Source organism: Hyla sarda, unplaced genomic scaffold (assembly GCF_029499605.1).
Source record: "Hyla sarda isolate aHylSar1 unplaced genomic scaffold, aHylSar1.hap1 scaffold_212, whole genome shotgun sequence".
Taxonomy (NCBI): domain Eukaryota; kingdom Metazoa; phylum Chordata; class Amphibia; order Anura; family Hylidae; genus Hyla; species Hyla sarda.
The window spans coordinates 117,501-130,443 of NW_026608785.1; the positions used below are offsets into that span (position 1 = coordinate 117,501).

Consider the following 12,943-nt stretch of genomic DNA (forward strand, 5'->3'; position numbering starts at 1 on the left):
CTCCTCATCACATAATCTCCCCAACCAATCAGAGCGCTGCATGCACCACAGTGGCTCAATGTTTCTTCTGGACCTACTTCAGGGGCTGCTCGCTTACAGTTTACCCTCTTCAGGGGACGCTCGCTCACAGTTTACCCTCAAGGGCACACATTTCCCTTCCTGTAAGACCTTAAATGGTATAGAAGTTAGCGGGTCAGCAGGGGAGGTAGCGGCCATGACCCCAAACCTGGTCACCTCCCTGGTCTGGCCGCCCCACGGACCCTGTAACTTTCAGCAGCATCATTATAAATTCAAGCTCAGAGAGGGGAGTTCTGGGTAGAAGACGGCAGATCCCCCCTCAGATGAGGTCTGCATTGTACTCAAACAACGAAGATCCCCCCCGTATAACGTCCATATAATACAACAGAGGCCATCAGCAGAACCACATCTACCACCACCACCAACAGAAACACAACACAGCATACATGAAGCCCCTTCAACACTCCACCCTATATCCTACACCTGGGGGAGTCATATGGGGTAAGAGTCCTCTGGAGGGTTATATGGAGTGAGTTATGGAGTTATAGGTAACATGGGGTAAGAGTCCTCTAGAGGGTTATATGGAGTAAGAGGAGGAGTTCTAGGTAACATGGGGTAAGAGTCCTCTGGAGGGTTATATGGAGTAAGAGGAGGAACATGGGGTAAGAGTCCTCTGGAGGGTTAAATGGAGTAAGAGGAGGAGTTATAGGTAACATGGAGTAAGAGTCCTCTGGAGGGTTATATGGAGTAAGAGGAGGAGTTATAGGTAACATGGGGTAAGAGTCCTCTGGAGGGTTATATGGAGTAAGAGGAGGAACATGGGGTAAGAGTCCTCTGGAGGGTTAAATGGAGTAAGAGGAGGAGTTATAGGTAACATGGAGTAAGAGCCCTCTGGAGGGTTATATGGAGTAAGAGGAGGAGTTATAGGTAACATGGGGTAAGATGCCTCTGGAGGGTTATATGGAGTAAGTGGAGGAGTTATAGGTAACATGGGGTAAGAGTCCTCTGGAGGGTTATATGGAGTAAGAGGAGGAGTTATAGGTAACATGGGGTAAGAGTCATCTTGAGGGTTCTATGGAGTAAGAGGAGGAGTTATAGGTAACATGGGGTAAGAGTCCTCTGGAGGGTTATATGGAGTAAGAGGAGGAGTTATAGGTAACATGGGGTAAGAGTCCTCTGGAGGGTTATATGGAGTAAGAGAAGGAGTTATAGGTAACATGGGGTAAGAGTCCTCTGGAGGGTTATATGGAGTAAGAGGATGAGTTATAGGTAACATGTGGTAAGAGTCCTCTGGAGGGATATATGGAGTAAGAGGAGGAGTTATAGGTAACATGGGGTAAGAGTCCTCTGGAGGGTTATATTGAGTAAGTGCAGGAGTTATAGGTAACATGGGGTAAGAGTCCTCTGGAGGGTTATATGGAGTAAGAGGAGGAGTTATAGGTAACATGGGGTAAGAGTCCTCTGGAGGGTTATATGGAGTAAGTGGAGGAGTTATAGGTAACATGGGGTAAGAGTCCTCTGGAGGGTTATATGGAGTAAGAGGAGGAGTTATAGGTAACATGGGGTAAGAGTCCTCTGGAGGGTTATATGGAGTAAGTGGAGGAGTTATAGGTAACATGGGGTAAGAGTCCTCTGGAGGGTTATATGGAGTAAGTGGAGGAGTTATAGGTAACATGGTGTAAGAGTCCTCTGGAGGGTTATATGGAGTAAGAGGAGGAGTTATAGGTAACATGGGGTAAGAGTCCTCTGGAGGGTTATATGGAGTAAGAGGAGGAGTTATAGGTAACATGGGGTAAGAGTCATCTGGAGGGTTATATGGAGTAAGAGGAGGAGTTATAGGTAACATGGGGTAAGAGTCCTCTGGAGGGTTATATTGAGTAAGTGCAGGAGTTATAGGTAACATGGGGTAAGAGTCCTCTGGAGGGTTATATGGAGTAAGAGGAGGAGTTATAGGTAACATGGGGTAAGAGTCCTCTGGAGGGTTATATGGAGTAAGAGGAGGAGTTATAGGTAACATGGGGTAAGAGGCATCTGGAGGGTTATATGGAGTAAGAGGAGGAGTTATAGGTAACATGGGGTAAGAGTCATCTGGAGGGTTATATGGAGTAAGAGGAGGAGTTATAGGTAACATGGGGTAAGAGTCCTCTGGAGGGTTATATGGAGTAAGAGGAGGAGTTATAGGTAACATGGGGTAAGAGTCCTCTGGAGGGTTATAGGGAGCATAAGGAGGAGTTACATGGGGTAAGAGTCATCTGGAGGGTTATATGGAGTAAGAGAAGGAGTTATAGGTAACATGGGGTAAGAGTCCTCTGGAGGGTTATATGGAGTAAGAGGAGGAGTTATAGGTAACATGGGGTAAGAGTCCTCTGGAGGGTTATATGGAGTAAGAGGAGGAGTTATAGGTAACATGGGGTAAGAGTCATCTGGAGGGTTATATGGAGTAAGAGAAGGAGTTATAGGTAACATGGGGTAAGAGTCATCTGGAGGGTTATATGGAGTAAGAGGAGGAGTTATAGGTAACATGGGGTAAGAGTTCTCTGGAGGGATATATGGAGTAAGAGGAGGAGTTATAGGTAACATGTGGTAAGAGTCCTCTGGAGGGTTATATGGATTAAGTGGAGGAGTTATAGGTAACATGGGGAAAGAGTCTTCTGGAGGGTTATATGGAGTAAGAGGAGGAGTTATAGGTAACATGGGGTAAGAGTCCTCTGGAGGGTTATAGGGAGCATAAGGAGGAGTTACATGGGGTAAGAGTCATCTGGAGGGTTATATGGAGTAAGAGAAGGAGTTATAGGTAACATGGGGTAAGAGTCCTCTGGAGGGTTATATGGAGTAAGAGGAGGAGTTATAGGTAACATGGGGTAAGAGTCCTCTGGAGGGTTATATGGAGTAAGAGAAGGAGTTATAGGTAACATGGGGTAAGAGTCATCTGGAGGGTTATATGGAGTAAGAGAAGGAGTTATAGGTAACATGGGGTAAGAGTCATCTGGAGGGTTATATGGAGTAAGAGGAGGAGTTATAGGTAACATGGGGTAAGAGTTCTCTGGAGGGATATATGGAGTAAGAGGAGGAGTTATAGGTAACATGTGGTAAGAGTCCTCTGGAGGGTTATATGGATTAAGTGGAGGAGTTATAGGTAACATGGGGAAAGAGTCTTCTGGAGGGTTATATGGAGTAAGAGGAGGAGTTATAGGTAACATGGGGTAAGTGTCCTCTGGAGCGTTATATGGCGTAAGAGGAGGAGTTATAGGTAACATGGGGTAAGAGTCCTCTGGAGGGTTATATGGAGTAAGTGCAGGAGTTATACGTAACATGGGGTAAGAGTCCTCTGGAGGGTTATATGGAGTAAGTGCAGGAGTTATAGGTAACATGGTGTAAGAGTTCTCTGGAGGGTTATATGGAGTAAGAGGAGGAGTTATGGGTAACATGGGGTAAGAGTCCTCTGGAGGGTTATATAGAGTAAGAGAAGTAAACACTGTTGGGAGTAGTGGTTGGAGGAGTTAAGAGGGGGGGGGGGGGGGGAGAAATGTATTTAACCTTGCCATAGAACACGTAGTAGTGAAATCATTGGAGGAGTAATCTGGAGAGGTAATAAAGAGGGTAAATGACTTCTGTACACACTGTGGGTCATCTCTATGGTGGTAACTTAATGGAATCTCTATGTTATCTCTATGGTGGTATCTCTAGGGAATCTCTATGGTAGCACAATGTCATATCTATAGTATCTCTAGGTCATCTCTATGGTATCTCTAGGGAACCTTTATGATATCTTTATGGCATCTCTATGGTGGTATCTCTATGGTATTTCAATGTCATCTCTATAGTATCTCTAGGGAACCTCTATCATACCTGTAGGTCATCTCTAGGGAACCTCTATCATACCTCTAGGTCATCTCTAGGGAACCTCTATCATACCTCTAGGTCATCTCTATAGTATCTCAATGGCATTTTTATGATGGCATCTCTATGATACACAATGAACAGTGGATCACAGGGAGCGGTCAGATCCTCTCCGGAGATGGCGCTCAGTATGGATGGAGGTCATCTCTGAAGATGATGTGATGGCCCCTATGGTTCCCACCATAACACTGACATCACGTCCTGCAGCCGGGGCGGTCATGCTCAGTCATTCTATATGCTGTGGTATGTCCATTTTCCCAGCACACCTCTGATATCGAGCCCTTTGTGTACGGGGCTTATAATGCATTGCGGGGGAACAGTTAGGCACAGCAGGGTAGTATGGGGGGCGGGCAGGTGGTGCAGGCGTGCAAAGTGAGGCATGCAGTTCCCTGTGCCCAGTGAAATCTTCCTTCTGCAGTGCAAATGGTCTCTCAGAGACCAATAACTGGAAGAAGACTGTGCAGCAAGTTCCACGTGTGGCCTCATAGTCCGAGTCTATACAATGTCCAAGGTGGAAGCAGCAACATTTCATGTAGTGTCCGACAAAGTGACCAGGGGGCCGAGATGGAGGAGGAGCAGGATGGCTACAGGAGCTGATGGCCTGGGACTGGTGAGGAGACATTGTCCTGGTTCAGTGGGAATGGCAGAAGACGCTGGTGTCTCCGGAGATAGGTGCCACCCTTGTACAGCTCCAGTGCTGGTTTATAAAGGAAGAGGAGCCTCCATCTTGGGCAGACACTACTGAAGCAGCCCCAATGAAGCCGGGATCATCCACCTTAGTTTTTAAGTCTCCGAGGCAGAGGAAAGATGGAAGTCTCCCGATCCGGCAGATGGAGGAGGTGGGTAATCAATGATGGGCGCAGCCTTCCCATGATTGTATTGCATTATAACAAGGCTCGTCCCTCCTCTGGCCTTTTGTGCCTCCCATGGACACAGCGCCCCCTGGACAGCTATGTTTTGTGAGTGAAGCGTGCCCACACCTGCTGAAGCTGAGAGCGGGAGATACGGAGTACAGAGGGCACCAGTCTGTGGTTACCGGCAGGAAGCGGTGGGTGTCGACGGTGAGGCAGACGTACGGGGCTGCTCTCTGCAGAGCGGCTGCGCTGGATGAAGGTGCCGGTAGGATGTGGGTAATGCTCTGTCTCCAGTGTTGAGGATGAGAAGACGGAAGAAGCCAGTCGACGGAGGGGGCTGTACCTCGGCAGGGGGTGCTGGGAGAGCCTGTCCTCCTCCAGCTGAAAAACATCAAGAAGAGCGGAGGGAAAGGAGTCAGGCAATGAAGAGACTTTCTTCCTGCTTCTAGCTACGTGTGGCGTCAGTGCATGCTGTGGGCATCTTCGGGGGGCACCCTGTATGTGGGGCCTGCACCACCTGCCCCTCCCTGCTCAGCTTCCCTTATAGCTGGGAGAGGGTAAGATGTGAGGAGCGGCCATGAGGCAGGAATGACGTGAGCGTGGGCTCCAGCTGCACGGAGAGGTCAGTGTTACTCATCCTTACGGTAGGTGGGCTCCAGTACGGCCTCCCCCTCAGGGCCCATCCACACAGAATGGAGGCTGATCACCAGTGACCACATGGTTGGAGAAAGGTCCCAGCCCCTCTGTGTGGATGAGCCAATGAAGAACAATAACACACAGGAGTACACAGTGATACAGTCACACATCCCTGCTCAGGATATACGGGGGATCCGTCCTACTACAAACTGTCTCTGAAGACCACCCTGACTGGGCAGATGTCTAGGACCCTCAGCCGCCTCAGGAGATCTGTCTAATGACAGCTACACGACCTACCACACAATGTCACAACTATAGTGTAAGCTGCAGCACAATGTCACAACTACAATGTAACCTGCCGCACAATGTCACAGCTACAATGTAACCTGCCGCACAATGTCACAGCTACACGACCTACCACACAATGTCACAACTACAATGTAACCTGCCTCACAATGTCACAACTACAATGTAACCTGCTGCACAATGTCACAGCTACACGACCTACCACACAATGTCACAAACTACAATGTAACCTGCCTCACAATGTCACAACTACAATGCAACCTGCCGCACAATGTCACAGCTACACGACCTACCACACAATGTCACAACTACAATGTAACCTGCCTCACAACGTCACAACTACAATGTAACCTGCCTCACAATGTCACAACTACAATGCAACCTGCCGCACAAAATGTCACAGCTACAGTGTAACCTGCCGCACAATGTCACAACTACAATGAAACCTGCCGCACAATGTCACAGCTACAATGTAACCTGCCGCACAATGTCACAGCTACAATGTAACCTGCCGCACAATGTCACAGCTACACGACCTACCACACAATGTCACAACTACAATGTAACCTGCCTCACAATGTCACAACTACAATGTAACCTGCTGCACAATGTCACAACTACAATGTAACCTGCCGCACAATGTCACAGCTACACGACCTACCACACAATGTCACAACTACAATGTAACCTGCCTCACAATGTCACAACTACAATGCAACCTGCCGCACAATGTCACAACTACAATGTAACCTGCCTCACAATGTCACAACTACAATGTAACCTGCCTCACAATGTCACAACTACAATGCAACCTGCCGCACAAATGTCACAGCTAAAGTGTAACCTGCCGCACCATGTCACAACTACAATGTAACCTGCCTCACAATGTCACAGCTACAGTGTAACCTGCCGCACAATGTCACAACTACAATGTAACCTGCTGCACAATGTCACAACTACAATGTAACCTGCCGCACAATGTTACAACTACAGTGTAACCTGCCGCACAATGTTACAACTACAGTGTAACCTGCCGCACAATGTCACAACTACAATGTAACCTGCCGCACAATGTCACAACTACAATGTAACCTGCCGCACAATGTCACAAACTACCACACAATGTCACAACTATAGTGTAAGCTGCCGCACAATGTCACAACTATAGTGTAACCTGCCACACAATGTCACAACTACAATGTAACCTGCCGCATATCACAACTACAATGTAACCTGCCGCATATCACAACTGCAATGTAACCTGCCGCGTATCACAACTGCAATGTAACCTGCTGCACAATGTCACAACTACAATGTAACCTGCCGCACAATGTCACAGCTACACGACCTACCACACAATGTCACAACTACAGTGTAACCTGCTGCACAATGTCACAACTACAGTGTAACCTGCAGCACAATGTCAAAGTTACACGACCAACTACACAATGTCACAACTACAATGTAAACTGCCGCACAATGTCACAACTACAATGTAACCTGCCGCACAATGTCCCAGCTACAGGAGCTACCACACAATGTCTCAGCTACATGACCTACCACACAATGTCACAGTTACACGACCTACCACACAATGTCACAACTACAGTGTAACCTGCTGCACAATGTCACAACTACAATGTAACCTGCCACACAATGTCACAACTACAATGTAACCTGCCGCACAATGTCACAACTACAATGTAACCTGCTGCACAATGTCACAGCTACACGACCTACCACACAATGTCACAGCTACAAAATAATCTACCACACAATGTCACAACTACAATGTAACCTGCCGCACAATGTGACAGCTACACGTCCTACCACACAATGTCACAACTACAATGTAACCTGCCGCACAATGTCACAACTACAACGTAACCTGCCGCACAATGTCACAGCTACACGACCTACCACACAATGTCACAGATACAAAATAATCTACCAAACAATGTCCCAGCTACACGACCTACCACACAATGTCCCAGCTACACGACCTACCACACAATGTCCCAGCTACATGACCTACCACACAATGTCACAGTTACACGCCCTACCACACAATGTCACAGTTACACGACCTACTACACAATGTCACAACTACACGACCTACCACACAATGTCACAGCTACATGACCTACCACACAATGTCACAACTAGTGTAACCTGCCGTACAATGTCACAGCTACAATATAACCTGCCGCACAATGTCACAACTACAATGTAACCTGCCACACAAAGTCACAGCTACAATGTAACCTGCCGCACAATGTCACAACTACAATGTAACCTGCCACACAATGTCACAGCTACAATGTAACCTGCTGCACAATGTCACAACTACAATGCAACCTGCTGCACAATGTCACAGCTACAAAATAATCTACCACACAATGTCACCTGCCGCACAATGTCCCAGCTACACGACCTACCACACAATGTCCCAGCTACACGACCTACCACACAATGTCACAGCTACACGACCTACCACACAATGTCACAGCTACAAAATAATCTACCACACAATGTCACAACTACACGTCCTACCACACAATGTCACAACTACACGTCCTACCACACAATGTCACCACTACAACATAATCCACCACATATGTCACCATTACAACATAACCCACCACACAATGTCACCACTACAACATAACCCACCACATATGTCACCATTACAACATAACCCACCACACAATGTCACCATTACAACATAACCCACCACACAATGTCACCATTACAACATCACCCACCACACAATGTCACCATTACAACATAACCCACCACAGTGTCACCACTACAACATAACCCACCACACAATGTCACCATTACAACATAACCCACCACACAATGTCACCACTACAACATAACCCACAACACAATGTCACCACCACAACATAACCCACCTCACAATGTCACCATTACAACATAACCCACCACACAATGTCACCAAAACAACATAACCCACAACACAATGTCACCACTACAACATAACCCACCACACAATGTCACCATTACAACATAACCCACCACACAATGCCACCATTACAACATAACCCACCACACAATGCCACCATTACAACATAACCCACCACACAATGCCACCATTACAACATAACCCACCACACAATGTTACCACTACAACATAACCCACCACACAATGTTACCACTACAACATAACCCACCACACAATGTTACCACTACAACATAACCCACCACACAATGTTACAATGACAATGTAACCCACCACACAATGTTACAATGAAAATGTCACACACCACACACACAGTGTATAATACCATATAACCCACCAAACAATGTCCCCACTACAATGTCACATACCACACAATGTCACAACTGCAATGTAACCCACCACAATGTCACAACTACAATGTAACCTACCACACATTGTTACAATTACAACATAACCTACCACACCATATCACAACTACAACATAACCTACCACACCATATCACAACTACAACATAACACACCACACCATATCACATTTACAACATAATACACCATATCACATTTACAACTTAACACACCACACCATCACATCTACATCATAACCTACCACACCATATCACACCTACATCATACCCTACCACACCATATCACATCTACAACATAACCTACCACACCATATCACATCTACAACATAATACACCACACCATATCACACCCACATTATAACCTACCACACCATATCACACCTACATCATAAACTACAATGTAACCCTCTACACAATGTTACAATTACAAAGTCACACACCACAAACAGTGTATACTACAATGTAACCCACCAATAATGTCCCCACTACAATGTCACATACCACACAATGTCACAACTGCAATGTAACCCATTACACAATGTCACAACTACAATGTAACCTACAACAGAATGTTACAATTACAACATAACCTACCACACCATATCACAACTACAACATAACCTACCACACCATATCACACCTACATCATAAACTACAATGTAACCCTCTACACAATGTTACAATTACAAAGTCCCACACCACACACACAGTGTATACTACAATATAACCCACCAACAATGTCCCCACTACAATGTCACAACTGCAATGTAACCCATTACACAATGTCACAACTGCAATGTAACCCATTACACAATTTCACAACTACAATGTAACCTACAACAGAATGTTACAATTACAACATAACCTACCACACCATATCACAACTACAACATAACCTACCACACCATATCACATCTACAACATACCACACCACACCATATCACATCTACAACATAACACACCACACCATATCACATCTACAACATAACACACCACACCATATCACATTTACAACATAACCTACCACACCTACAACATAACACATCTACATTATAACCTACCACACCATATCCCACCTACAGTATAACCTACCACCCCATATCACACCTACATCATAACCTACCACGCCATATCACATCTACAACATTACCTACCACACAATGTCAAAACTACAACCCCACACACTACATAAGGTCTAAAACTTACTTTGTAACCCATAAAACAATGTCACCACTACAATATAATCACAACTACAACATAACCCACCGCACAATGTCACAACTACAATGTAACCCACCACACAATGTCACAACTACAATGTAACCCACCACACAATGTTACCACTACAATGTCACAACCTGCCTAGGTTGCCAAACTACCTAGGAATGCACAACACAATGTAATCTATCAAATAAAATTACAACTACTATGTAATCATGTAACGTCACAACAGCAATCCATAACATAATGTGACAACTGCAATATAACCCACAACACTATGTCACAACAGCAACATAACCCACTACACAATGTCACAACAGCAACATAGCCCTCTACACAATGTCACAACAGCAACATAACCCTCTACACAATGTCACAACAGCAACATAACCCTCTACACAATGTCACAACAGCAACATAACCCTCTACACAATGTCACAACAGCAACATAACCCTCTACACAATGTCACAACAGCAACATAACCCTCTACACAATGTCACTTTTCTTCGGCCTTTATAGTAACTATTAGATACACATCTCTGATATCTCCATCCTCCTTTACCTCCATGTACCTCCTTTCTATTGCCGCTTTTTCTACCCCTCCCACCTACCCACACACCTGCGCCTACTACTCCTGTACCCCGAGGCTCACACTGTTCTTAAGAGAATGATCTTTGACCTTATAGCCCCTTCTGGTTAGTAGTGCTGTCTCCTGCCTGCCCCCGCACAAAGGTTCTCACGTCTGTAGGGTCTTTTGTCGCCTCTTACCTGTCTCTGAGGTCCAGTGGGATCAGACTCCCTCCTTCGCTGTCGTGTTGCGGATGCAGAATGAGAGTGGGACGGACTGGCCGGTGGGGGTTCTGCCCTGTTCTCGGAGCCCTCATTTCGGGAGGATGTCTCTTCCTCAGCCACAGTCTGCATGGTTCGGGGCCTTACTTCATGCACTTTTGGCCTGACCGCTGCATCTGCCCCGCCAGGCTTCCGTCTCTCCTCCCCATCATCCAAGGGACGCAGTTCCTCAGGCTCCTCATCTGTTGTGCCTGAAGTCGTGGGCTCTGCCCCGGGGTGGAAATCCTTCAGCTCAGTCTCTTTGTCAATGATCACCCATTCTTTGCTGTCAAAGTCCTCCTCCTCTGCGAGTGGCACAGAGCGGAAGGCATTGCTCAGGGCTTCATGCTCCACGGATGCTGAGACCTCCATACGCCCACTGGCTTGTCGGTCAACCTGACCCGTATCAATGGACAGCATCTGAGCGGGCTGTGAGGAGCATACTTGGCGTGACGGAGATCCAGGCAGATCCATGCGAGATCTGGAGGAAGACGAGACACAAGGAGCATTACATTGTATTCTGGCTTAGTAAAGGCAACATATGACCCCCTTAGTGACCCCAAAAATTGTAGAATGGAAATATTGCAATCTCCCATTATGCCATCTTATAAGATTATTCATTCCGCTCAGGTCAGTGTCACATGACTGGAGCCTGACATTGTCTGTGTAGGGAAATCCTTGTCTGAACTTGGCCTCACAGTATATTTTCTTCATTATTTACTCATGATGAGTGTAAAAGGGACACAATGTTGTCTCTGTATCATCATTATGATGCAGTCAGTTCTAGACATTATACCCACAGTCATTTTAAGACTTGTGACCAGAGTACAGAAGCCAAAATACATCTGGTTTACACTGGTCTGACCCAGTCTTATAGGAATTATGGGGGAGGGGGGAAATGAAGACTTTCACACTTTACGACTGATGCCATGTGGAGGTGTAGCAGGCCTGTGACTGTAGTGTGGAGGTGCAGCAGGCCTGTGACTGTAGTGTGGAGGTGGAGCAGGCCTGTGACTGTAGTGTGGAGGTGGAGCAGGCCTGTGACTGTAGTGTGGAGGTGCAGCAGGCCTGTGACTGTGGTGTGGAGGTGCAGCAGGCAATGACTGTAGTGTGGAGGTGCCGCAGGCCTGTGACTGTAGTGTGGAGGTGCAGCAGGCCTGTGACTGTAGTGTGGAGGTGCAGCAGGCCTGTGGCTGTAGTGTGGAGGTGCAGCAGGCCTGTGACTGTAGTGTGGAGGTGCAGCAGGCCTGTGACTGTAGTGTGGAGGTGCAGCAGGCCTGTGACTGTAGTGTGGAGGTGCAGCAGGCCTTTGACTGTAGTGTGGAGGTGCAGCAGGCCTTTGACTGTAGTGTGGAGGTGCAGCAGGCCTGGGACTGTAGTGTGGAGGTGCAGCAGGCCTGGGACTGTAGTGTGGAGGTGCAGCAGGCCTGGGACTGTAGTGTGGAGGTGCAGCAGGCCTGGGACTGTAGTGTGGAGGTGCAGCAGGCCTGTGACTGTGGTGTGGAGGTGCAGCAGGCAATGACTGTAGTGTGGAGGTGCCGCAGGCCTGTGACTGTAGTGTGGAGGTGCAGCAGGCCTGTGACTGTAGTGTGGAGGTGCAGCAGGCCTGTGGCTGTAGTGTGGAGGTGCAGCAGGCCTGTGACTGTAGTGTGGAGGTGCAGCAGGCCTGTGACTGTAGTGTGGAGGTGCAGCAGGCCTGTGACTGTAGTGTGGAGGTGCAGCAGGCCTGTGACTGTAGTGTGGAGGTGCAGCAGGCCTTTGACTGTAGTGTGGAGGTGCAGCAGGCCTTTGACTGTAGTGTGGAGGTGCAGCAGGCCTTTGACTGTAG

The 12,943-nt window shown here is 47.1% G+C and overlaps 1 protein-coding gene across 6 annotated transcripts in view; it reads right to left on the reverse strand.

Annotated features, from left to right (window-relative positions):
- Nucleotides 1-12,943, reverse strand: part of TTBK1 (tau tubulin kinase 1) — a 291,447-nt gene that overhangs the window by 70,938 nt on the left and 207,566 nt on the right. For all 6 annotated transcript variants that reach the window (XM_056552932.1, XM_056552933.1, XM_056552930.1 and 3 more), the window contains one exon: nt 11,056-11,596. In XM_056552932.1, the coding sequence (XP_056408907.1) occupies nt 11,056-11,596 (541 nt within the window). The remainder of the gene's footprint in view (nt 1-11,055; nt 11,597-12,943) is intronic.